The 27,215-nt window shown below is 40.4% G+C and overlaps 2 protein-coding genes across 2 annotated transcripts in view; one reads left to right on the top strand and one right to left on the bottom strand.

Annotated features, from left to right (window-relative positions):
* Nucleotides 1–4,725, bottom strand: part of apbb1ip (amyloid beta (A4) precursor protein-binding, family B, member 1 interacting protein) — a 35,243-nt gene extending 30,518 nt beyond the window's left edge. Inside the window, exon 1 of the mRNA XM_059326968.1 lies at nt 4,334–4,725. The gene's annotated coding sequence lies outside the window, so the exon portion shown is untranslated. The remainder of the gene's footprint in view (nt 1–4,333) is intronic.
* Nucleotides 4,726–10,036: 5,311 nt separating this feature from the next.
* Nucleotides 10,037–16,467, top strand: nell3 (NELL (neural EGFL like) family member 3). Its single transcript, XM_059327430.1, has 4 exons — nt 10,037–10,694; nt 11,255–11,814; nt 12,463–12,529; nt 12,777–16,467. Exons 1-4 carry the CDS (start codon nt 10,037–10,039, stop codon nt 14,306–14,308), a joined length of 2,817 nt encoding a protein of 938 aa, XP_059183413.1. The 3' UTR covers nt 14,309–16,467.
* The last annotated feature ends 10,748 nt before the right edge of the window (nt 16,468–27,215 follow it).

Below are 27,215 nucleotides of genomic sequence, written 5' to 3'. Positions count from 1 at the left end.
TTACATGTGTAAATTGCGAACAAGATTCAGAGCATAACCACAGAAAAGCTATCAACCTTAAACATTATGAAAAAATATGAAGTCATCAGTAGAGCTGATTGGTTTTGTTTGACATTTAAAAAAATGTTTTTTATTATGAGTTGAAACTACTCCCATATCTGCCTTTTGAATATGAAGCTAGAGCCAGGAGCTGATTAGTGTTGCATAAACACTGTAAATCATGATAGAAAAAGTATTAAGATTCTGTACTTCAGTAAAAGTACCAATACAGCACGTAAAAATACTCCATAAAAAGGTAAAAGTGCTGCATGATTAATCCTAATTAAGTGAAAATACAAGTTTAGCAGCAGAATGTAGTTAAAGTGTGGCTGATATCTTGTTATATATTACATTATTAGGTTATTGTTACTGAAACTTCAATGTTAGAGCAGTTTCATGATGTAGTTGCTGGAGGTGGAGCCAATTCAAATGACTTTTTATGCAGTTTTATATACAGAGGCACCAGAAATATCTGAGGGATACACAAATATGTTTTAAGTTTGCTTAAGTTTAAGACTTTTTCTATAATCTCTGATTTCTGGTGAGATATTGGAATATTTATTTGTGAAAAAGCCCAACAGGTGAAACGCCATCAACTGGTGAAGGCTTCTTCCAGTTTGTGTTACATGGAAGTATTTAGTGTGAGTTTGAGCTAGCAAAATAGCCTGTGGCCCAGTAGTTGAGCTCTGCCTCTTGCTAGCTCTGCAGCTGAGTTTGTTGTTGTGATTGTGACTAAGCTTATTGCTAATGAGGAGTTTGAACTGTCGAATATTACTGTGGTAAGTTTGATATGGAAGGCTCTGTCTCTGTTAAAGTTATGTTGGAAATTGTACAATTTCCTCCACCACCTATATTACATTTCTGTTATTGTATTAACAGAAATGTAGCAGTTTGAACATAAGTAAGGGATATTACTGGTGAACTATTATTATTATTATTTATTTAATTATATGGCAGATTATTTATGAATGTTTATTCTGATTTAACTGTTGAATAATATTCTGAGCATATTTTCTAATAGCATTGCTTTTCTTTATATTTTCAGACCGCACACACACACACACACACACACACACACACACACACACACACACACACACACACACATACATACACACACACACACACACACACACACACACACACACACACGTGATGTTAAAGTCAGTCCAACAACCTTTATTAAAGAAGACAAATCAGATCTCTGCCTTGATTCTCTAATCGGTATCATACTCCATAATCCGCCGCCTCAACCAGCAATCCTTCTTTCTGAGTCTCGGCCATCAAACATTATTAGAATCTTGACTATGAAAGCTAATGCACAACTTCTAAAAAAATTGGAGACAGGTGTGTGGGAAGATATGTCCACAGGCAAAAGAGAAGAAAATTCCCACACACTGTCATTTACTTGCGAAAAAACTTTTTATTTAATATGACATGCCAGTCCCTCGACCTTCATCTGTAAATAAAGGACAGTGTGCAAGAATTTTCTCAACATTTATGGAAATTAAACCATGTGAGTTTAAAGGAAACAAATTTATATTTAGTGGAGCTATTAACAACTCACAGACATGTGAAAATGTGATCATTATGTGCACATCAGGAGCCAGAAACACAGTGTTAACAATGTTTAAAAGCTTCTTATGCATTGCGTTGCCTCTTTGTCTTAAAGGTAACTGAAGTTGTTAACTAGACGTTGGACTCGAAAGGTCAATATTTACCTATGAGATGTGGTTGGGTGAAGAACAAAGTGCATAAAATAGAAATACTCATGTGCAGGTACCTCAAAAAGTGAGTTCAGTTTTTGTTTGTTTTGTATCTTCATGCTAAGCTAACTGTCTCCTGGCTTCATATTTTTTTGCACAGACATGAGTGGTAGTATCGATCTTCTCATCGAACTCTCAGCAAGAAAGCGAATAACCAGATTTCCCAACAGCAAAAGAAAACGGCCATGAATGAAAACTGGCCCAGCAGTGACGTTGATCCGTAGTGAAATCATGCAAAAGATTTTTATCAGCATTATTGGAGAACCTTCACAGTTGGAAGAGAACATTTGGCATGACTAATGCTATTTGAAGGAAGCATTACTGATGCATAAAGTGCTCTGAAGTGAGCCGACTTTTCCATTTTAATTGAACGAGCTGATGACAAACGTAGATTGGCCTCTGTAAAGTGAGATGGAGAGAGTAATGGGATAACTTCATTTCCCGTCAATAACTGCATTTGCTGCTAAGCAAAGTTTGTGTTTGTGAACTTTGATATTCCCATTCTTTTGGATGATGCTGCAGCCCGAGAGAACACAATCACAGAAGTATGTCGCTGCTGCTTTGCACCGTTTTCTTTCCAGAAACCGCTCTGAAAATATGTGATTTGTCAGCATTTAAAATTATTATTGGAAACACTCGGGCATGAAATCTGGCGCCCTGTCAAACCCGCACAATGCATTGTAAAAACACACCAGTCTGCTTCTTAAAGGAGTAAAAAGTGAAAAATATAGCATGCAAGCGACTTTTATACATTCCTCCAGATTTCTGAATAATCTCAAATATGTTTGAGCCTTTTTAACGTGTGTAACTCAAGTTTCAGGCGAGAAAATGGAAACCAGACAACAACTCTAAGTGGCCGTATCGAAGCACAGCATGTGAACCATAATGTACAGAAACTCCCTCTCTTACTCAGCTCAGATATCTTTAGGCAGATGTGTTTATAGTACTGGATGTACTCGACTGTAAATTAGGCAAATTAGAAGTCAGCAGCCGAAACAAAGCGCTAAAAAGTGTAAAAAAAGAACAAACAAGAATCATATCTGACATTTACCAATAAACAAAGTTGTATCTGTTTGCTGAAGGGGCTTTTGTAGGAATCATAAATGGACACTAATTTCCACTAAGGTTATATTTACATAATCCTTCAACCCTCTGCACATGAGTCACTGGACAGTCTGTCTAAACATGTATTGCAGCGTTTTGACAGCATACGAAAGCAGAAATCTCTCAACTAAAAAGGTTTTTTCTACAGCATTCTATAGACTCAATGATATATAGTTTCTATATAAGCAGTGGTGGAAGGCATATTTTGATTCTATACTTCAGTAAAAGTACCAATTCTACACTGTTTAAAATACTCCAAAAGCCCTGCATTCAAAACCTTACTTAAGTAAAGTATTTATCATCAAAAAAATGTATTTAAAGTCAAGTAAAAGTACTCATTATGCGGTAAAAATCTCTAATTTTACAGCTGCAGATGATTAAGTTTCACAAATATTAAGCCCTTTATAAACTGATGGCTAGTTTAATCTACAGCAATGCATCACATTTTATAAGACCAACATGTGTTTGTAGCATCACTGTCACGTAAGAACCACGTATTGCTTAAAAGTCAGAAAAAAACAGCTTTGTGACGTTGACTTTGCAGCTGATCCAAGAGGGTTTTGAAATAGTTAATTTACTCAAGAATAGGATTTCCGCGACAGATTAAGCTCCACTTTATCCTTCAGTTTATCACAAATAATTGAAAATTGACACGTGGATATACGTGGTTTTCACTGAACATGAAGGGGATGAAAAACTAGAGTAAATAAAGCTGTCAGACAAATGTTTTTCAGTACAAAAGTCCATTATTTCCTTTGAGATGTAGCCGAGAAGAAGTATAAAGTTGCATAAAATGGAAATACTCAAAAGTACAATGCTTTTGTGGATGTATTTTGTTCATTTCCACCACCGTTTATGTGTAATTCAGTCCATTTTTTCTCAGATTCAATCTCATCTCAGTAAGCCAAATGTACAAAATGTTCCTATCAGCAGTGACAGCACTATTAGCTTTAAAATAAGAGGCCAACCCTATCAGTTTCATGTGGTTATTGAGTCATACAGCAGGCTGAAATTTGAACCGGGTCCACCCAGTTGGAAAGCAGACATATGAACTAACACCCTTTTCATCGTATTAGAATAATGACTGCTTTATTACAGTACCGTAACTTAATTAAGCCTTATCTCATGAGTACAAAAACATCCTGGCTGACAATAGCCGCACTGTTCGAACATAATTTGACAACCTGTATCAAAGAGGAGGCTTCAAATCATAAAAGTTGGCAGGATGGCTATGATTTTCAGTGTGTTTTATGAATGTTATCTGTATTTTCTTTCCAGCAAGAGGAGAAAAATGCCTTTATTTAAGAGCACAATCGACTATAAAAAGACAAAGATCCACAATCAAAGTCACGTCCGCTCAGGGGAAAGCAGCTATGCGTGTTCACCGTTAACTCAACATCCAATTTAGCAGAGATGTAACTCACCTTTTCAAAAGTATTAATCCTTGTTTCACCGGTTTAGTTTCAAGACAACAGCGTCATGGACATCAGTTCTGACTGAAGTTATTATTCTCTAATCACGCTCGACACCAGAAAACGGTCACAAACAGGCAGATTTGGGTGTGTTGATGTGGATTGCATCTGGCTCTCTTGACTGTTGACTTCTTCCTGCTTAATGCGGAAGTTCAGGTCTAGACCTGTCACTGCATTCCTGCTGAGAAGCTCCACACTTTCACAACAGTCTTGTTCGGGCAACGCTCAGCTGCCCCCCTCCTTTAACAACCACGTTATCTGCACTGCACTGCAACTGTTTCAAACTGGGACAGAGCAGCAGAAAAGTTTGCTGGGACTTCCAATCATGGTGGTGATCGACAAGCACTTGGGTAGATGAAGAAAAAATAAGAGCGAGGTCTCAGTGGGATCGAGAGAACGGCTGATTCAGCAGGAGGAATGTGACGGTCCGGGTTAATAATTCACCTCGCTGAAACTGATTTACAGCAGGTCTTTAGACAGAAGTGGTAATGTGGCACGTCACAGCGCTGAACACCAGACTGCAGCTGAGCTCCACATTCTTCTGGAATATACAGTCAGATCCATACATCTAGTTATTTACTATATATTCTAACAAGCCTCCACTCTGGCACACAGAAGCTGCTTTCACTTACACTCAAGTGTGTTTTTTCTTCGCTTTAAAAATCAGGAAGGAATATCTTGAGACACTGGTGTGGTGCAACAAGGTCAGTTATCTTCAGGGGGGGAACCGAGGAGAGCCAAGCTGTCAAGCTATGAATAGCCTCTGGCTCTTATCTGACCAGGCAGACACAGATAGCTCTATTTATTTGCATTTCTCCTTGAGTCAACCTGGGAGGCCAAAAAACAAGATTGCACATCTTTTTTTAATCTCTCCTCGGCTTACAGAGATGTCAAAATACAATGAGGAGGTCAAAAAGTAGCAAGGAATGAGAATTATTAAAGGTGAATGTGAATGTATAAGACACGTCCAGTATTTTGGTTTAAGACTTAAAACATGAGCTTACATTATCAACAGAATGTGATGACGTTTTGCACAAAGCAATGAATTATCATGAAGTGGTTTGTATGATTTCTTAGGAAAACGTTTGCAGGTCGATTCACATAATGATGACGAAATGTGACACGTTGTGCTGGCTGTTTTAACCACAGTGTTAAAGTTTCAAAACAGTTAATACGCACTAAACCCACTTTCAAGCACTAAAACTGCTTTAAGGGCGCAGTAATGTGCTGCCCACTGCTCCTTGTATGGTGTGTTCACTTGTGTGTGAAAAAGGATGGGTTAAATGCAGTGGTTGAATTTCCCCATTGTGGGATTAATAAAGTAATCTTCTTCTTCTTAAGAAAAGAGAATAGCGTGAAGCTTAAAAAAAAGCTTGTCAAAAACTTCTTGACAAAAGTTTCAACTACATGAACACTAGTTTTAGAGGATGGGACAAGAGCCGAACTGTAATATTAGGTAGTTGTTATCCCGCTGATGTTTGTTCAAGTGTTTCTATGATAGGTTTGATTTTATTCAGTTATTTGAATGTTAAAAAACAGGAGTTTAATGTCATGATTGACAGCTGTAATTGACTTGCGTTCGGTCAAGCGGGTGATTGGATGGCAACACTGCAGCTCCTGTCTTTGTCACTACATCAGCTGTGTTTCCATTAAAGTCGAAGCGAATTAGAAGCAAAATTTTGAAATGCCTCATTAAAGAAAATGTGAATTAGGGACGTTTCCATCAACTGGTCTAGAGTGAATAAACAAAGCTGCATAAACGTACTTTGGTCATAAGATGGCAGTGTAATGTATTGCTGTAGCCTAATCCATCAGTAAACAGTAGAAGTAGAGATTGCACGAGGAAGAGTAAACAACAACAAAAAAGGGGTTGCTAATCAGACAACTTTGGCCACCCACGTCAGAACTTAGTCTGAAAAAGTGTTTCCATCTCCTGTTTAGCGCGTAAACCATTTTTTTCCGAAGAAGAAAAAAATCCACTGATGGAAGCACGACTGTGGCTCAGTTGGGAGAGTTGGTTGGCCCCCAACTGAAGGGTTGGTGGTTCGATCCCTGACCATCGCAGCCTACATGTCGAAGTATCCTTGAGCAAGATACTGAACCCAAAATTGCTCCCGATGTGCTGTGTTCAACGGTGTGTGAATGAATTCCCAATGGTGGCAGGTGGGACCGTTTAGGGTAGCCTCTGCCACCAGTATGAATGTGTGTGTGAAAGGGTGAATGAGCGCAGTCTGTATTGTAAAGCGCTTTGAGTGGTCGCAAAGCGATTAGAAAAGCGCTATATAAGTGCAGGTCCATTTACCATTTACTATAGTCTGTGCTCCTAACCAATGGTATCCAATGGTAATTGCTTCATTGGACAAAAATATATATACGTTGTAGATCAACGTCTCTGTGGTTTGCAGGAATGCCAACATTTTTTGGTTAGAAATCCACAGTCTCATCTTGACCAACATATTGACAAGAAAGTTAGAATTCCCGATAACAACACATGTTGATGCATGCTGCTCTGAGCCTATCTGGCTCCAGACTCGCCTGCCTTGCTTCTTCTTCTTACTCTCGCATCACAACTTGTACCGCCTGTTGCAACAGTCTGGGTGTAGATCTTAATCTTGGTTTTAAAAGTTCGTCATACTCTTTTGAGGACATTGCACAAATTTAATGTGTCTCACAGTACACACTTTTGAACAGTGTCATTGCTGCAATAAGTAAATCTTGCAATTCTTGCACAAGATGAAATGCTGCCCCTTTTATTCTGAAGCATATGTCCATGAATTACACATTACCCCTGACATCAAAATTACTTTTACCTAATTTCTACCCTCATTTTCAACTCCCTTATCTGTTTAAAAAGAAAAATATTGCTTTCCATTTGCATTATTTTGCTATTATTAGCACTTCTGTCCTATTTCCCCCCCAAGACCAGCCTGGGCTCCACTGTGAGAGGCGGACCACCCTCTCTGTGGCAAAATCCTGTCATCATACAGTGAAGCCGAGCACCACGGGGGGAAACCAAATAACCTTGAACGCTTCCAAGAGCCTTTCATGACTCGTGATGTATTAAACAAACACTCGGGGTACGGGCATGTGTCCCAACCACCCTCATTTCCTCTCCGCTCTCTCAGGGGTTGACAAACAGATGGACACCATAGGCAGCCTCCCATTAGCTCCGAGCATCTCCTAAACACGAGCATGCCGATGCCTCGGAGAACATTTCTCAAGCAGATACGCTGATTAACGAGTGGGGAGCACGGCAGCAAAGAGACGGGTGATTTCTTTCTGCTTTGTTGTGCCTCTGCAGTCAATCTTCGGTCACTGAGGGTGGTCCAACCGAGGGGATACTGATAATGATTTTTGCCCATGTATGTTGCAGCTCATACATCACAGCATGAAGTCAAAAAACTGTTGAGAGATTGTTCTTTTTCGTGCAAAATTATCAGCCTTTACAGGTTGCAAAACAAAGCCATACTTGTTTTATTTTTTGTAGAACCCCAGATGTGAAGGTGCGAGACAGAGGGCATACTTTTAAGCTATTAGTCTCCATCATATTTAATCAGAGTGCTCCAACACACCTCTAAAAACCTTTCTGGTGCTTTTCTGCACTAACGGGAAATGGGGTGATAATGACAAAACCAGTGGGCACCTTTCAGAACGATAAAGCATTTGTCAAATATAATACTGCAGAGGACAAACTGTCACAATGATGATGTGAACAGTGATGCATTAGGAGTGTTGTAGTGCCCTCTGTTTGTTCTCTGCTGTACTTTACATTCCAGCTCAGTGGGTGGTGTGGAGCGGTTCATGCTACCAACCTGCACTTTTTTATTTTCTCTTTGTGGAGCGCTTATCCAGACTGCAGGAAAATAACCGGCTGCTGGATGTTTTTGTATGTATGCAACCAATTTAAGTTTCCAATCAGCCCCTCCTGCTCCGCTTGGCAGGACTTATATGCCAGAAGAATTCGACAAACAATGAAACTGAGGTTTGTTTTTGTTAACGGAGTCAAACTTGCCTCTCTATGGAGGCTCATGTCTGCCCGAAAAATGCTCATGATGAATATTAAGTCAACATTAAGTTAGAATTATGAAATACTTTGTCCACATTATGAAAGAATACATTATCATTATGGGAAACCACATTAAAATTATGAGATAATAAGTCAACATTATGAGATACAAAGTCAAGTTTTTTTATAGATAATTCAAACTAAGGCAAAAATAGATGTTAAGTCACAAATAATTGATTTTAAGTGTGCATTAAAGGATACAAGGTAAAATTATGAGATGAGTCTGTAAGACAAAGTCTGAATCTTAATTTAAGTTTTAAAGTTTGAAGTTCCTCGTCAAGTTGACATTAGACAGAGATACTATGATCCAATTTGAGATAGTAGATAGAAAAGTTTTAAAAAATATATAAAAAGTATAGCAAAAGTGCTGGATAATATGTCACAAGTGTTAGATATTAGCTGCATTATGAGGTACTAAGTAAAAATGATGAGAAAATAGAATATTAGAAAATATTCTAAAAAAAGATATTCAGTCACAATTATGTGAGTGTAAGTCAAAATTTTGGGAGAATAAGTCAATCACCCAACATTTTTAAATTATTACGTTAAATTATGGGATAGTTAGTACACTTAAAATTGTGTAAAAAAAATAAAGAGTCTGAATCAAAGTTTAGAGATTATTAAAAATGTTTCATTGTCATAAGGTTCTTTTTTCTTTAGCAGGAATAGACTTCCATACATGCCTGTCCTTGAAAAAATAAAAACAGAAAACTACATCAGAAGCTGCTAAACTACCCAGCACACATCAGCCTCAGATAACCTCCCGCCGGACATGTGGTTACACTGAAGCTCTGAAATGAGAGGGTCCGAGAACCAGCTGTGGGCTTTTTTTGCATTCTTGACTCCTGCCATAGGTGCCTTCAACAAAAAGTTTGACCTCTGTTAGCTCCGTCTATAAAGAGGGGCGCTCGGTGTTGACAAGGGCCAGTATAACCTGAAGGACACTGGGGTTGAGGACCAGCAGCTGTCTCAACATTCACCATTCACCGCTGCCACTTTCTGCAGCTTGGACGGCCATAAGGTCAAGTCAACAGAGAGCAAAATGAAAAGTGACAGGGCTGGAGAACTTCATTGCAAAATCTCCATTTGTTTCTTTCTTTAAAGATGAAAATAGGAGCCAATATTTCTATTCAAATGCTCCATTCTCCCTTCTTCTTCCACCTCAATGGGGAATTCCTGCATGGAGAACAGGGGAGGGGAAGGGTTAATTTGTGGCCGGGGAAACCTGATGCTAATTAAGTCTTAGGAATGCCATATACACTGACATTGTAGTGCAGGAGCCCTCAGAGTGGGTCAGGCATGGAGAGAGCCAGCAGTAATGCGTGTGTCTAATGTTTTTATTCCTTACTGACAGTCGGGAAAGCCAGTCTCGCCGAGCCCTGAAGGTAATGAAGTGCAGATCAAGAGTGTCAAGTGGGATAAACGTTTGATTGCAGTTGTGACAGAGAAAGAGGTTTAATCCGGGGAAAAGAGGACCAATGATGGACTTTTTTTGAACAGTTTTGGGGGATTTCATTAGGGAATCAAACATATTAACTCGCGTTTTCCCATTTTTTTTCCAGGGAGAAAGAGAGATAGCTGACGCAAAAATGGTTTTAGTGACACCCGTGCTGTTGCTGCTGCTGCTGTCTTGGGTATCATCCCTGCAAGCTGTCGCAGAGATCTGCCGGGGGACGCACTGCTACGGCGCGGAAACCGGCGATCCAAGACCGTGCACCGGAGCGCACTGCCCGGGGGGCAGATCCTCCAGACCTCCGCGGCAGTTTAACCCCACAGCCCAGGGGAGAGCGGCGCAGATAGTCGCCAGCCAGCACCACGCGTACCCGAGCTCTCCAAGAGCAGCGTCGGACGCGTATCCGGCTGTGCAGCCACTCCGCGGGCGGCACGGTGACAGCAGCAGCAGCAGCAGCAGCGGCGGCACACGGACAAGAGCGAGTGAAGTTTTCCCTGCAGGATGCACGGATGCGGACTGCGCTGCGCTTGTGAAACAATTTCAGCCCACTAATGACACCCGAGACTGTCGAGGGATCGAGTGCAGACTGCCACCGAGGATACGGCCAAGAGCTCGAGTAAAGTCCTGTGTGGGAGAGGGCTGTAGTTCAGAGGAGAGCGCCAGCCAGCTTCCTCCTGTCCATCTGTCCGACAGAGCCGCGCAGTTTCTGGGAGATTTCCCGGAGCTTGGATATCCGTCGTCGGAACTTGGCGGCGCGCCTCTGGGTGTCCAGCTCACATGTGACATAAAGCCAGGTCTGCTATCATCATCATCATTGTCATTTATGTGCAAACTGTTGCGTTTAGATGATTCAAAAATGTTCTCATAATTGCGCACCAGTCTAACCACCGTGTGTCATTTCTGCTTGCTTCAAAGGAAGTTCATGAAATATTATCTTGCACTAGAAACAGTAGGCCTATAATTTTACCAAATGCACATTTCCCTTTGTTGACTTTAACCCCTCTTTCCCCACCAGTGAGTTGCAAAATGGGATTATGGTTTAAAAGAAAAAGGAAGACTTTGTTGGTCTTCAGCCTAAAATGATATCTGCAGAGCAACTAGAGCCACTGAAGTGGAAAAATGTCTCTGAGTCAGTTGTCCAGAAAATGTGGAGTGCTTTGATGTTGCTCCATACAGGAAACTTTCATTGCACTTGCCAGCTAGGCAAATAAAAAAAGGGGTCACTGGGTGTTCACACTTTGTTCCAGTGGTATTTGCAGAAATCAGAATCATTTAATCATTTCCTCCACTGCAGTGTTTAACAATAACAGCTTGTCTGATCCCATCTTTCATTCTGCATTATTTCCCGCCTCAGGGGAGAATGAAGTTCCCTCAGAAGATGCCCTCATCTTGCACCTCCAGCTGGCAAAGGGGCAGGAGAAGCTGGTGGAGGCCCTGCGAGCCCAGCAGGTGGTCATCCGCGACCTGCAGCAGAAGCTCGCCGACCAACAGGAGGCGCTTCTGTCCCAGCAGAGGGAGATCCTGGACCAGCAGCGGCGTATGTACGAGCAGATGGATGTGGTGAAGGCCCAGTACGGCCTCCTCTCCGACACCATCAAGCAGGTTTCCTTCCAGGGGCTGCAGGACGAGCTGCAGAGCTACTTCGAGAACCACCTGGCGGGTCTGCAGAGCCAGGCCCGCAGCCACCTGCAGAAGTCCTACGCCGTGCACAAAATGGACATGGACACCAAGGTGATGGATGTAGTCGGAGAGGCTCATTTCCCTCAGCCTCTGCTGGGGTGCCCGTCGCCCTGCGGGCAGGAGGAGTTCTGTAATTTTCAGAAGGAGTCACCGCAGTGTGAGAAGTGCACCATGTGTCCTCCAGGCTTCTTTCTGATCTCACAGTGCTCTCCCACTGCAGACAGGATGTGCCAGGTAAGGCTCTTTAAAATACTGATTTTATAGCTTTTTATTTAAAATACACTGTTATCTGTTTTCATGAGGGTACGACTGTGATGTTCTCTGTGATATGGCAGGGTTGGGCAATTCTGAGGCAATATGCATCATTTCAAACTTGATTTTGAGGTTGTAGAAAGTTTTCTAGCATCTCGGCAAGCCAATACGGCATTACATCATCTTTTCTCCATTTGATGCAAACTGTAGTGGGCAAGTTGTCCTGTTTTTTTCACTGGAAGGTCATTTTAGAGGGCACTTTATCAGGGCATTCAAGAGAGTACTTTTGCAGCATTTTTTGTGTGTGGGGGCACACTGATATTGGATTTAGCTGGCAATCGATGACAACAGGGACAATCTATTCAGTTCAATTCTATGCTTATATACTATATACATTATATACTGAAATGTTTGACCAATTTGTTGCTGCATTTAAAAGTTTTACAACTGAACTGTGAAATTAAAGATTTTTTTGCACAAGCATAATAACAGCTTTTAAGGAGTGCATATATCCATATACTCATCCCCGATTAGAGTAAAAATATAGGAAAGACTTCTATTTATCTAATTGTTCAGTAGAATATATTCAAAATGTTTTCATGATGACACTATCATTTGTATGGATTGCAGGATAGAGATGAATGTCTGGAAGTACCAAACATCTGTGGAGAGCGAGTGAAGTGCCTTAATACTCCAGGTGAGTTGAACACATCGCCTTTTTTTATTTTTACTTTGAAATTTAAAGCAATTTATCCTCTGGCGGTGTGCGGAAAAAATCCCTCTAATCCTAACCCCATTCTCATTTAGAACCAATTTTTCATCTCTTTTTTCATATTTGGTTCTGGCTTTTACAGCACCTTTCTATGGATAAACCAATAATTATATGCTGAATCAATTGTCTACAGAGCTGTTAGACCCTTTTCTCTCTCTCTGGTCTTGCACAGGGGGGTTCAGGTGTCTGGGAGTCTCTGAGAGAGAAGCCGTGTTGGGCCTGTGTGGTCATGAATACTTCTACAACCAGGAGCTGCAGGAGTGCCAGGCCTGCTCTGACTGTGATGGAGAGCCTGTTTCTGTCCCCTGCACAGCTATCACTGATTCCGTCTGCGGCCAGCCTGCAGAGAGCCGACTCTCCCAATCTTGGGGTGCTAATGTAGGAATTCCCCCTGCGAGGACCTCTGGCACCCACATCTTCTCTGGGCTTCAACTAAACATCCGAGGCAAAGAGAGGATCGATCTGCTGTCCAACGATGCGGGGCAGGTGACGTTCCTGCAGCACGGCCTGGTGTGGTTGGATCATAACTTTGCGTTAAAACACAGCTGCAGGAACTTCCTTCAGGTGGGAATGAGGCTCAACGGGAGCCAGGAGGAGGAGGGTCAGGACCTCAGTGGCGTTCGCATCGAACAGCCAGACGGGAAGTACTTCCAGGGTGTCAGCGTCAGCAGTGGAGTCGAGGTGGAGCCGAACCACACCTTCACTCTGCTGCTGAAGAGTCCGAACCAGCACTGCAACCAGAGCAAGGATATTCACATCTACGATATCTCCACTCCCTCTTTCAGCTTGCTCTGGTTGTCACATGACACCGGTGCTGTAGCCATGACGGCTCAGATGTCCCTGTTGACGCACTACCAGACCAGCTACCGCCCGACTTTCCGCATGACCTCAGTTTCCGACCCGTATATGATTAGTCTGACGCACGACAATCGCGGCGTGCGCTTCACAGAGAGCGGTGTGGTGAAGTTCGTCCTCCAGCAGGCGCTTTATTCCATGGGCCACACTTGTATCCGAGAGGGTTTCTCCCTGATTGCCTACACAAACCGCAACGGGACCGGACAGGAGGCGATGCAGTCTTTCAAAACGGGCGTCAACTACAGAGACACCTCCATCACGCTCTCCGGCGCTGTGAGCGTTGCCAGCGGAGACACGCTCAGCTTTGAGATCCAAACTCCCTCCCAGTGCAACATCCGCTACTTTGGGGACAGCACAGGGATCAGTATTACGAGCCTTATCTGGATTCCCTCTGCAGTGTCGTCAGCCCTGACTGCTACCGTGTCCAGGACCGGTCTGCCGTTCGGAGCAGTCAGGAATAAGCCGCTGTCATTCCAGCAGATCACCCCGGACACGCCGCAGGTCCACTTGGCCCGCTCAGGCGAGCCAAACAGCCGGAAGAACTTTATATTCCACGAGAAAGGGACGGTGAACATAGCCCTCAACCTGAAGCTGATACACTCCTGCAATATTGTAAAACTCACGTTGCAGCGGTTGGGGGGTCCGGGCGGGCAGGCAGGTCCTGTAGCTCAGCAGGTGTCTGGATATATGCCTGAAGGGAGCCAGTGGGCCAGTATTGGCCTGCGGACCTCGTTTCCAGTGCAGAACGGTACAGCGGTCTACGTCACTCTGGACTGCATCCGCGGACGAGTTAACCAGATAACTCATGAGGGCGGCACTAACATTTCAATCCTCTGGGTTTCAGTGTGATACAAGAAGAGATTTTTCATTATTACATTAAAAAAAGACAGTTTTGCACAATATTGAATTGCAGAGCAGATTCAACAATTTACCAAATTAAGGGAGAATACTGGTAGATATAAATAAAGTTACACATATTTTGTCATATTATTGTTGAAAATGTATGTTTCATTACCTGTTTAGACTTTTATTGTGAAATATTTTAGGTAACATATTGTAAGTACTGCTTTTGTTTGAAGTACTTCGGCTGGTTGAGCAGTGACCAATTCTTCATGAGGTGTGTGTGTGTGTGTGTGTGATGTGAGGTGTGTGTGCTTGTACAGTCTGTATGAGTTTGTGCACATACTTGTGCAGTGGTGCTTATATATGTATGTATATATGTATGTATTTGTGTGTATACACACATTGGCATGCCTATTGTATGAGTCGTTTAAGGGGAGACACTACAGACACTTTTCTTTATGTTACAAGTTTGTTTGTTTTCATTTCATGTTAAAATGTAATTAAGATATTATCTAATGTTAACTTTTAGTGAATTTAGGAGAAATCTACAGACAAAGTTAAGCAAAATAAACACAGCTGTATTTTGGATGTTTTCTGAAGAATAATGCCCAAAATCTCAAAACTGACCAGTGCATGCATGAAAAAACAAAGCAGTGTCTCACCTTAATATGTATAATCTTACATTCCTGCACATATTTAACTTTTTGTACTGTGTCTAATAAACCTTTTTTGTATTATATCACTAGACATTTAAGAGAATAGCTTGATATTTCAGAGGAAATGTGCTTATTTGACTTCTGGAGGAGAGTTAAGTGAGAAGAAACATACCTCTCTCAAGTAAGTAAGCTTAGCAGGAAGACTGGAAACAGGAGGGAAGAAGAAGCTAACCAGCTGCTCTTGCTAGCTTCATATTTACCTGTGCTAAATACGACGCTACCTGTGTCACGTGGGTTTCGCCACTGCCACGCCCCTTAGGGAAACAAGCGACCGGTCTATTTGCATTGAGTTCAATGGGAGAAATGGAAGTGAAGACAGATTATGACCGATTCTTTCGTCCCAGAGTCACCAAAGTAAATATTGGACCCATTTTACACAAGCCACATGTCCTCTGAACATTTTAACACCGAAATGGGATTTTTCCGACGGACAAATGCGGAGAAAATCCACTTTGTTTAAGATATATCTAGAGCTCAGCGACGACCTCTCGCGAGATCTAACCACAAGCATTAATGTCTGTTAAACTCTCGCGAGATCTGGTAAAGAGTAAAGGGGGCTCAATCAAATGGTAATCAAATCCGTATAATAGCACCTTTAAAACTCACAAATTGACACATTATGTTAATCTAAGCCATAATGTTCTTGTTAGCGTTTTAAATAAAAGAAATACTAAAAACAAATCGAGGAAGTTTACTATTCCCAGCCAGGAAATAGTCTTGCCAAAAACCACCATAAAATTGATTTCTGTCCATAATATACAAACAAGACATATACTGTTAATTTAACAGTTTCACGGATGCTGATGGGCTTATTTTGTCACCTAAATGGTGCCAATAAATTGGCTGTTTCCCCATTTTTCCAGTCTTTATGTTATTCTAAAGCAACTAAAGAGTGGTATTAATCTTCTCCTCTAGCATTACTCCATAACTGAATACATGCATTTTCCAAAACTATCGCTTCAATGCTCTGAAGACTCATGAAAGAGCTATACATAACTTAGTGGGTGCTGTTTTTGATGATATTTATTTGCCTTTTTGTATTTACACAATGCATATATTTCTCCTGTTTATGGCAAAGCACTGAGTAGGCAGTGTTGATATTTAAAGACATGCAATGATAGCCTCTAAAATATGTTTATTTGCACACGTATAGTTTAACGTTGTATTATGGACTGTGCAAACATCATGCTTTGTTATTCTTTTGCCTAAACATTGTTTCCCTGTGAAGAGCTGCCCATGCATATCGCTCCTAATTGCCTCTGTGTGTGTCCTGTCCTCTAAACAATTAGGCATAATTAAGTGTTTCAGGGAATTGGCAGCAATGCCACCACTGAAATTCTTCAGCTTTATTCTCACTTTATTATGTTTTGTTTTTTTTCTGTGGTTGGACTCCCTGCACATGTCAATGCATGCATGTTCAACACCAAATAAAATGTACATATATTTTGCCAGAAATGAAATATCACTTATTGCTTGTTAATCCAAAACAATCAGAGATGAAAGATATTTCACAATGGGTGATTGCAGTATGTGGATTTAATTAGCGTAATGTAAAGCATTCCTGATTTGACATGTCTCAAGGCCTTAATGCCAATATCTTGACATTTATTTTACAGTGTATTACTTTCCATTAAGTTTAAGGGTAAAAGTTCAGACGTTACTCATTCCATTTAATCTCAAACATACTGAACCTATTCCAAATCAACCTTATTCAACAGCTATAGGTGCCAAAATTGCAGACATAATACCTGGAAAATCATACTCTGTATTTTCCTCTCAATTGGTCTTAATCAAGTTCAAATTATTCCTCCATCTATTACCTATAGGAGAGCTGTTCTTCAGCTTAAACATAACAAATAGGCTGTGAGTCAATGAGAGAGAGAGAGAAAGAGAGAGAGAGGGGAAAAAAGAAAAAACGTCTGGTTGTGAGAAACAATCAAATGTTTCTGTCGGTTGCCTGAATTGAAAACAGGTGTTTGAGTGGAGCAGCGCTCCAGATGTCTGAAGCTGTAGATCAAATAAGACCCACAGCACATGAAGAGTTTCAGAGACATCAGAGAGAGAAACGGGGACAGAGAGAAAAAAAACTGAGGAGTGTGAGGGATATCACCAAACTCTGTAGTTCACCTTTCTTTCAGTTAGCCTTTATAGCCTTTTAGTTGTGTTTTGGTTTTATGGCAATCAAATTCCACTCTCATCAACCCCAAGAAAGCTTGACTTTACACCCACTTTGCACCAAAATGTAGAAACTTAGACATTAACTCTTGAAGCTGTGAAGTCAAAACTTTAGCATCCATTGTAAGGAAACCTGGAATTGGTGGAGGCCAGAACTACAAGTGTGGACTCGCATTCATAAAGCGGCCATAAACTTTGGTAATGGCTTTTAATTGTTGTGAGACCTGGTGCACAGAGTTAGGATCCGTCATGGTGGCACTCAGTCACTAAAAGAGAAAGTTTAGCTACTTTTGTGTCATTTTTCTCACTCTCTTGCAACCACCAACAGTTCAGTACCCAAACCTCAGTCCACTGACCACAGTCAGCACACATTTTTAAAGCTTGACGAGTAGAAACAACTATAAATACGCCGGAGCAACAATCATTAAACCCATGCAAGCAGAAGAAGACGTCATCTCCAAAGACAAGCAATCTGCAGACAACAGAACTCGACTTGCTTGTCACATTTTCGACAAAAAGTTTACTTAAAATGAATGCTAATATTACTGTGTGTCTACTGGATGCGTATTCATTTTTTTTTCTTCGAAAAACATTTGCCTATACAACAGATTTTTGTGTAAAGGTTGCTTCCCCCTACTGGCCAAAAGAAACGACAACAAAAAGGCAATACATGCAGTTTTAATCAATATTAGTGAAAAACCTGACCAATTCACAAGAACAAGAACATTCAATCGATAAAGTTTTCCAGAAATCATGAGCCGGATACTCCAGATAATCCACAGATCTTGTTGTGAGCAGTTTTATCTAGGAACTCTTGTCTTTCTCATATATTTTCTACAAAAGGCATTTGAACCACCCCTTTAAGTCAAGTATTCACTTTCTTTTAGCTCTGATTTTGGTCTCCACCACTTCCTGGTGGATTAAATGGCTCTTTAGTTGCTAAATGTGTCAGCCTGCTTATTAACAAAGTAGTGGGGACTGGTTTAGACCTTTATAGCTGAAAACAACGCTTTGAGAGTTGAGAATGAAACATAATTGTGAAGCTGTGAGCCAGACAAACCCAAATAAAAGGCTGAAAGTCACTATAAAGCTGTGTTGAGCTAAGGGCAACTGCAGAGTCGGGTGATAATTCGGTGTGGGTTCATCACTGCAATTGACCCCTTTCCGAGTCATGCGATCCATTGTGTTTATATTTTATTATTCAGAGTAGCGTTCATCTTTGATACACACATATAAAACCAAGAGTTAAGACAGATTGGAGGCCTCAGTCAAGATAAATCAATCGACCAAAGATTTCGGATATTGGCACAGAAGGTGCCATGTATCTTTATGTGCTGCAGACTTGCATGCCTGTGTATCTGTGGCAACAACAGAGAGACATCATTCATCACCGCAGTGCATCTGTTGTGAGTTTATTTGCTTTCTGAGGGTTTCAGTGTTTGGAGTTCACTCAAACAGTCATTGGCATGCGAGGAAGTGACTTTAACACCACACAAATCTCTGATGAGCCTCAAAAACACAACTGTTTCCACAACTGAACTATCCTTTTAATGGTTAGAGAGTATTTAACTTAATACTTTAAATGTGCAATCTGCATCATTTGTTCCTTTTGTGCTGGAAAAATGCATCATGGTGTCACGTTAATAGACACATCAGCCTCAGTGATTTGTGTTGGAGGTGAACACCCTCCTCACCCAAACCTGGCCCCAGTCTGCTCCGATGTTGACTTAAAAAGGACAAAGCCGGAGACAGGCTTGCTTTAATCAGAAGCGGATGTTACTGTAAGAGCCAAGGCTGCTTGTCTACAGGGAAATGTTTAGACCATGTGGTCAGGTTTGATGCAGCAGTCCTTCGCAGTATGTTACACCAGTACATGATGCTGGATTTATGGGGTGCGAAGGAAGTTTGTAATGATGTTGCTGACTTTTTCATCCAACTTGTTTGGTTCTTTTGAGAATTTATCATATTTAACAATCAAAACAAAGAAATGAAACACATCGTGCATTTTAAATGTCTTCATTATAGAAGTTTTTGCCTGTTTTTATTGAGTTACAGCTGAAAACCACCACTCCTGTACTGTAAAAAGTTATGGACAAGTTGGCAGTTTTTGTGTTCATTCTGGTTTTAAAATGGCCAAGAACTGACATGATAACATCTTTAATAGGTTTGGCCGTGTTTAAAACAAAGTTTTCCTCTTTCTTTCTGTTTTGCTGGTAAGCCAAAAACTTTAAATCGTGTGCTTGAACTTGTTGGATAACCCTGAGTGGATTTATTCATTTAGACAGGAGACTGAATTATGTCATTTGTGCCCAAATCTAAGCCAAAAGTGGCAGACTACATCATTCAGATGGTGAGTTTATAGATGGTGTTTAAAATTTCTCTTTGGAGTTGAAGGTCAGGTGTTGCTTTGTGGCTCCCAAACCTTATAACAATCAAATCATTTCTAAATACTCCTAATGAAATTCTAATAACTTTATTTCTATAACACCTTCTAAAAACAACAGCTTACAAAGTGCTTTGACAGAGAGAAGTTAATCACTGGAGGAGAATGATGCCATAAGGCCAACAGAGCAGAGATAAGGAGTAAGAAAACAGTTCTTACAAAAAATCAACAACGATTAAAAGATAGCAAAGACTCAATTACAAGACAATCTCAGACACCAAGGAAAAGTGATTAAGTAATAAGAACAGAATTTAACAGTAAAAGGACAACTATAGAGAATAGAATAGAATAAAAAAAAAGAGTAAGATGAAAAACATTACATAAAAGCAAGTCTATATAAGTGGGTTTTAGGAAGTGATTTAAAAGAAGTTACTGAGTCTGTGCTCTCGTTCCAAGGTTGGGGTGCTCTGACGGCTAAAGAACGATCAACTTTGGATTTTAGTTTCGACTTTGGAACAGTCAGAAGGATCTTATGACGCATGCTGGCTTGTAGGAAATTAATAATTCTGTAAAATAGTTATGAGCCTGACCCAAACAAGCTTTAAAAGTGATCAGTAAAATCTTAAAATCAATCCTAAAACGAACAGGGAGATGCTAAAATTGGGGTGATGTGATGTCGTCTATCATCATGGATGACTGGGAAAAATAGCCTAAGTAATGACAGTTTACATACACAACAAACATGCTGATTTTTAAAGGGAAAGTAACTTAAATGAACTAACTAACCGGTCGAGGTGGCAGTCGACCAGCCACTGCTGTGTTCTGGGAGGTAAAATTACTGTTTTTATCAATGGAGGCTGGTGGCTTTGAAGAGAATAAATATCAGATTCAGTTCCCCCACATTTACTTCAACAGTGCTGTCTGACAACAAGCTAAAGTGGTGAAATTATTCTTGATATAGCGTGCATTCAAGCAATAAACATCCGTGTACAGCTAAGATTTGTGAGGGAAGTCATTTTGCAGGTATCTGGTCATTAAACAGATAGAAGATATATTTTGATGTGATGATGATAAAAAGGGGTCATAAAGTATGATTTTGATTACAATGTACCATCCATGTACCGTAGAGTCTAAATGATCTTTAGCAAAGTTCCTTTTGGTGTATTTGTAATATATAGCTTGTTTTTCATGTTTGTATATTTTCTAGGTGTTTTACAATGTTTGATGCTTTTATTTTGAGAAAGGTACCATCCAGTGTGAAAAGGGTGCTTTTATTTTGAAAGGTAGTGACAGGAAATAAGTGTTACACGAAATGAAAAACGAATAATAAAGAGTGCTACATAATCAAAAAATTCATATAAAGTATCAAAAGGTTCTATAGTGCCTGGCTGACAGGCACACAGGGTCTATTAAAGTTTATTTCATTCTCTCATCTTTATTAGTGGCCATTTTTGTAATTATTATTATTGTAAAAGTGTTTATTTGCTAGTGCTAATGTTGGCTATTTTTCCTTGCAGCTCTTATTACGTGAATTCACGAGGTGGAGCTACGGTTGAATAAATAAATCTTGTGAAACATCAGTTAAAGAGTCAAACGTCATTCAGCCACACTGTAAAAATGTTTGTAGAAATTACAGTAAAACACTGTCAAATTAAATCAGAAATAAGGCATAAAATTAAAAATTGTATATCACCGTAGTAGACACTTTTAATTACCGTAAATCAAAGAATAGCACAAATCTTTAACTTTTACTGTCTTAAACTGTAGGAAACAAACAGTTTTGCTGTAAAAAATATAACATTTTCATGTAAAATTAATGGAGAAATACCATGATGCCAAAATTACACAATTACCCTAAAAATAACATAAATAATAATAATAATAATATAAGTAGAAAACCCACTCACTGCATTTTTTAACGGTGAAGTTCTGGCAACCACAGCTGCCGGTATTTTACCGTAAATCAAAGAGATTCATTTTTACAGTGCAGGGATGCTACACAGATACATGAATGCCAGCCTGATGATAGCATAAAACAAAAAGTAAGAAAATCACAAAAGTCATTTGTGATACATCCTCAAGGGGCCATGAATGTCTGTACAAAATGTCATGTCAATCCATGAAGTTCTAGCTGTGTATTTTGTTCGAAAGGCATTGCAATCAACAGCTCTACTGTGGCAAAAATCTTATCCCTTGTCTCACATTTTGAAATCATCAATACTTTTGATGAAGTTTGTCGATCTAAAGGTCAGAGTAAAAGTCCAATATGTGTCTTAAGTGAAAAAACTGCTGCATCTAGGTCCTCGGTAACTGGTTGTTCTCCATCATCCTCTCTTTCTTGTGCATCCGCTCATCTCCTCCCCTCCTCCGTCCATCTGTGCCGGTGTTTTTCTCCTCATTAGAGAGGTTACTGATGCATGAGGGAACGGGCTGGCAGCTCGGTGGCCACAAACACAAAAGTGGGATTCATATCGAACAGCCTGTGAAAAAGTTTCAGGGTCTGACGAACATAAAGACGTTGATCGGCGAGCTCTTTAAATTCCTGTGGCTCTTCCATGTCGTTGAATAAGAAAAAAAAGTCTTTGAAGAAATGCTGTATAAGGAAAAACAGCTTCTTTTTATAGTCCGGCATAAGCTATACTTGCTTTCTTTAGGATATTTTGGAAAGCTGAAACCTATACTGGCACTGAAAATAATCATGCTGGACATGCTGTATCTCCCTTCTCCAGACTTGGCAAGAGCTCTGCATAGTTCCCCCCGGTGTCTGCAGAATTCCCTGATCACCAGGAATGCAGCATTTAATTTCTTGTTCTTTAGCTGACCTTAATCATTTCTGCGTCAAGGGCAATCCGAAACTCCAGAGCCATGGGGATCAGTCAGTCTGGGTGTGGAAATAAATACCTGTGTGTGTGTGTGTGTGTGTGTGTGTGCAGTATGCTATACATGTATGCAAAAGGAAGTGAGGCCTGTCTTGCTGTCTTCATGAAGAGGCCATTTAAAGCGCTGATGATGAATAATAGGTTGGCTGAATGTGAGCGAGTGAGTCCCTCTGGTGTATATTTAAATGGCGGAGAGATGCTCCCTCACTCATATCAACTCCCCGGTGGTCCCTGAGGTTAATTGCTTTCTCCAGCAGGCGCTTACAGATTAACTATCTCACTGAATGCATCCATACAAATGACTCTGCATATACCACAATAAGTTGAGCAGTGTGTTTGTGTGTGTGTGTGTGTGTGTGTGTGTGCAGTGCTTTGCAACAGAACATAGTGTATGCTTAGGTAGCAGGCAGGGTGCACCGTGAGGTCAGAGGAGCTAATGAGTACGGCTGACTTTGACTAACGAAGTGGGCTCAGCAGAGTATCTTTGGCTTAAGCAGTCTTCAGCAGGAGTGTAATAGTCCAGCATGTAGATCACTGAGGCAGATGCAGCCCAGCAGGCATGGATTGGGTGATTTGCAGGTGAAAAGATCGACTGTCTTATAGTTAGACGAAAAACTTTAGTTGACTCACTTTCCTGTTTTCTTTGCCAACTTGCCGTCTAGCCGTAAAGCCCTTTGAGATGACAAACTGTGATTCAAAGGTCGCTAAATAAAGATGAACTTGAATTTGAACTGTTAGCAACAATTCCTTTCAATCAGAGGTGGAAAAGGTATTCAGATCCCTTCTGTAAAAGTACTTATACAACAAAAAGTAAAAAGTCAAAACTTACTTAAGTAAAAGTACAAAAGTATCAGCATCAAAATGTACTTAAAGTATCAAAAGTAAAAGTTCTAGTTATGCAGAATGGACCCACACAGATCGTTTTATATATTCCAAATGTAGTATTGGATTATTATGCATTTATGTAAGCAGCATTTCAATTTTCTCAATTAAGTGAAAAAAGGCCAATCACTTTAAATTTATCACATTTTTATGTTAAATAATGTCCTGAAAAATAATTAAAGCTGTCGGCTTAATGTAGTGTAGTAAAAAGTCAAATGGAAAAACTCAAGTACAAGTACCTCAAAATTGTACTTTAACAGTTACTTTCCACCACTGCTCTCAATCTCAGGAATGTTTCACCGATATTGACACATTTGGTTTTTCCTTTTGTTGTCAGACTTTCTTTTGGAGTTTCTTTTGATTAATCTGTTTTCCTAACTTTACGGTTGCTTTGCAGTTGTTGCCAATACTAGAAAAGCTACTTTTTCTGCAGAATTTTCCACCTTTTAAGCCAAATTTCACCATCTGAAGGGACGTGCATGCTCGCAGCGCCGTCTCTCTGAGATGAACTGTGATCGTCCCCTGCTGCAGGCCACAAACAGAGCAAGAGGAGGTGAAGGAGCCTAATACTCCATGAGGTTCAAAGGTTTGGCACTAACTTTGTTTGTCTGCAGTTTGGTGCTGGGCAGGTATTTCCCAGTTGGTTTAATGATGCTTTTTCACTTCTTTTTTTTTGCACCTGGAAATGACGTTATCAGAGAGGTTAAAGAGAATCAAAACAGTTGAAAAATTTGGGTCATAAAACCAAAACAACGAGCTGCAACACACTGAAACACTTTGTAAAACCGAGCTAAAAACAGCTGCCTGCTGCAGCCGAAAAAGCTGCTATGAGAGAGGAAATAGTGGACCAAAATAGGGAAATTTCCAGCCACAAAAACCAAAACAATGAGCTGAAGGTTGCTATACATAGAGCTCATTTAATCCAAATAATGATTAGAGCAGCTTTAAACTTAGATTCCGGTGACGTCTGTTGACCTCTAATTCCTGTCTGGACAGCTGATAAATAACACAACATGTGAAGAGAGAAAAAAAAACGTGTCTTCGCACAACTTCTTCTGCTGTCAACCAAGCATGCGGCCTCTCCTCTAAGGTGATCGGGCTTTCATGTGTTCGCAGAGCAGTGTCAGGGTGAAACCAAACACTAACGGATGACCCAGCAGCTCCTGGGCTGACATCAGGGCCGAGGCAGAGTTCAGACAGCTCAGAAGACTGTGAGGTGAATGGCACCAATTCCAATAGACACCAACATCTGGCTTGCTTTAGCCGCCTCACACACACACACACACACACACACACACACACACACACACACACACACACACACACACACACACACACACATTCTTGTACTTATATCTTCCCTCATTGGACCCTCATTGGAATAGTGGATTCCCTAGCAAGGTTATAATAACTTTTAATTTTTCATCAGTTTTAGTTTTTATTGGGTTGTGAATTTTTGTTTTCAAATTCAGTTAGTTTTCATTATTTTTTAGAGTGAGTTTGCTAGTTTTAGTTTATTTTTTTTTTTAATGCTTTAGTTTTAGTTTAGTTTTAGTGTTTTTGTAACGGGGTATTTGTTGGGTGGGAGATTAAAAGAGGTCACGGTAAATTTTGCCTTTATTTCCTTTGCCTTATCCATCTTCATTATGTAGGAAAAAATTGACAAAGACAAAAACGAAGGACATTTTCACTATAATTTTGTAAGTTAGTAAGTTAGTGTTGTAACCACACAATACAGTTTCAGTTAATTATCATTATCATGTAACCTTTAACCCTTAAAACAGTCTGAAATCTCAAAAAAGCCTTGAAGAAATGAAGGCCGGCCGAAATGTCCTCACTTTGTAAAAATGTCCTCACTCTGTTGGTTAAAAAGGTGTTGTGGTCCTCACTATGTAGGAAGTACAAGAACACACACACACACACACACACACACAGTCTGTTTTCAGGAAAGACTTCAGTCGTTTATAGAAGCATGAGAATCCTTTTGGCCTTTCTGTCAAAATGCTTTGGTAAGCCTCTCTCAAAGCCAGCCACCCTGACTTTACCATCTGTTGTTTCGCTCGTAAATCACAGCAAAGTTTGAGAAAAGAGTAACTTCTCCGACTTAAACTTTATGACATGTTTGCTACATTTCTCCTATCTGCACGCCGCGTGTTTGGAGAGAGCAGCTCGTCTCCTTTTTTTGTTTAATCACGTGTAGGATTAAAGCGTCGGGGCTTTACGAGGCCTGTGATGTGCTCCACATGGTCAGAGTCGCTGCAAACACTGAGCAGATCATCCAGGTGACGCTGGTGATAAACTGCTCATGTGGGAACATCTCTGATCACGGAGAGGAAGGAAGCGTGCAGGGTGCATCTCTGGGAAATGTCAGACCTGGTCATTCAGTCATTATTCTTGTTATTCCTTGAGTTAATGTTTAATCTGTGCAGGCAGTGATGGAAATGTTTACACTCTGTGGGAGACCGAGGACGATAACAGAATCTGCAGAGGCAGCGTGTCAAGGTTGATTGAAATTAATTTGGTCTCATGACACCGACGGAATCCAAAATGTGATGTCAAAGAGTGCACATAGGTAGCTCCTTGATGATAATTAATGGAGGATGAGCTGACAAGTCATTTTGTCTCTGTGGCTCTGCAGCAAGAAGAGTGGATTTAAAACTCCCCATGTGGGCTGCAAGCAAGAGTAACTCTCATAATGACTTCATGTGCAAACTGTGTGTCTGAGGCTGTGCCCGTTCATTTGTGGGTCAGCTTTTGTGCATTTGTGCAGCAGATATACAACATTTAACTGGGCTTTTCTCTGCTTTTATCGCCAGCTGTTTAGCTAATTTGACAACGGAAGAAACAAATGATGACTTGTATATTTAAAAAAGATTGAACCCGTGAATGGAGATATCAATTTGTGAGTGGTGGAAGAAGCTTTCTCATCTAAAGAAAAAGTTGCACAGTGTAGAATTGCTCTGTTGAAAGGAAATGACATGCATTCAAAAAGTTTCTTTTACAACGACAGCAAAAGTATTTTATAGCTTTAATATTATAGCTTCTGCATAACCAGTGTCAAGCTCGGGCAGGTGCTGAAGTGTTTTATATAGAACCATTTTAGCAAAATGCATGTGATTTCACGACTGGATGAGTTAGACTTTGAATATACTGTAATGGTCGTGTGCGAGTTCATAAACATATATTTTGATATAGTTTTGCTTTTGTAAATCTAATTTTCCCAGTTTTTTCTCTGTTTTTGGAGTCTTTGTTCATTATTAAGGCATGCAAGAAGTTTTCTTCAAGAACTCAAGATAACATGATGGCATATCATTGATGTTCAAATGGTCGTTTTTAACAAACGTTAACATTTTTCAGCGTTAATTTGATCGTTTGTGAAGCTGGAGGTCATTTATATGGCTCTAAACTTTCTGTGTATTTTACAGATATGACATTATAATAATACGAAGCATTATTTGGCTCGGATCCCATCTTCAGTGTTGACTTTATCTCCAAACCTCTCTGTGCTCCAGAAGAATTCCCTGCTCTCCTTGCCTGATGATGAAGACCCCACCAAGGACAAAGCCCTCCCCCAGGTGAAGTATTCCTCTTTGGTCCACAGTCCGAGCAGCTATTCCCTCCACACAGCTCTCACTCTAATCCCCTTCTTTTTCTTTTTTTTTTAATTCACTTTTTAATGAGGATTTTTTTACATTTTGTACAGAACAAAGAACAGGAACAGTTGGGGTGGGGGGTACCTTAACCACACAGCATCATCTATTTCACCTAGCATCATCATTTGCAGCAGTCATCATTAGTTAAACTTTAGTTAAACGACAGCTTTATATAAAATCAGATCTTATAGGGTTGACATATTCTGTCCATTTTGACCAAGTTTT

Source organism: Centropristis striata, chromosome 23 (genome assembly GCF_030273125.1).
Source record: "Centropristis striata isolate RG_2023a ecotype Rhode Island chromosome 23, C.striata_1.0, whole genome shotgun sequence".
Classification (NCBI taxonomy): domain Eukaryota; kingdom Metazoa; phylum Chordata; class Actinopteri; order Perciformes; family Serranidae; genus Centropristis; species Centropristis striata.
Note: the sequence above shows the minus strand (reverse complement) of the source record. Positions and strands in the feature narration are given on the sequence as shown.

What these genes read in the sequence shown, in the direction of transcription:
- nell3 (XM_059327430.1), top strand. Translation starts at nt 10,037, where the DNA reads ATGGTTTTAGTGACACCCGTGCTGTTGCTGCTGCTGCTGTCTTGGGTA. An exon ending in CACATGTGACATAAAGCCAG is followed by an intron (nt 10,695 to 11,254) that starts GTCTGCTATCAT and finishes TTCCCGCCTCAG; the next exon opens with GGGAGAATGAAGTTCCCTCA. An exon ending in GAAGTGCCTTAATACTCCAG is followed by an intron (nt 12,530 to 12,776) that starts GTGAGTTGAACA and finishes GGTCTTGCACAG; the next exon opens with GGGGGTTCAGGTGTCTGGGA.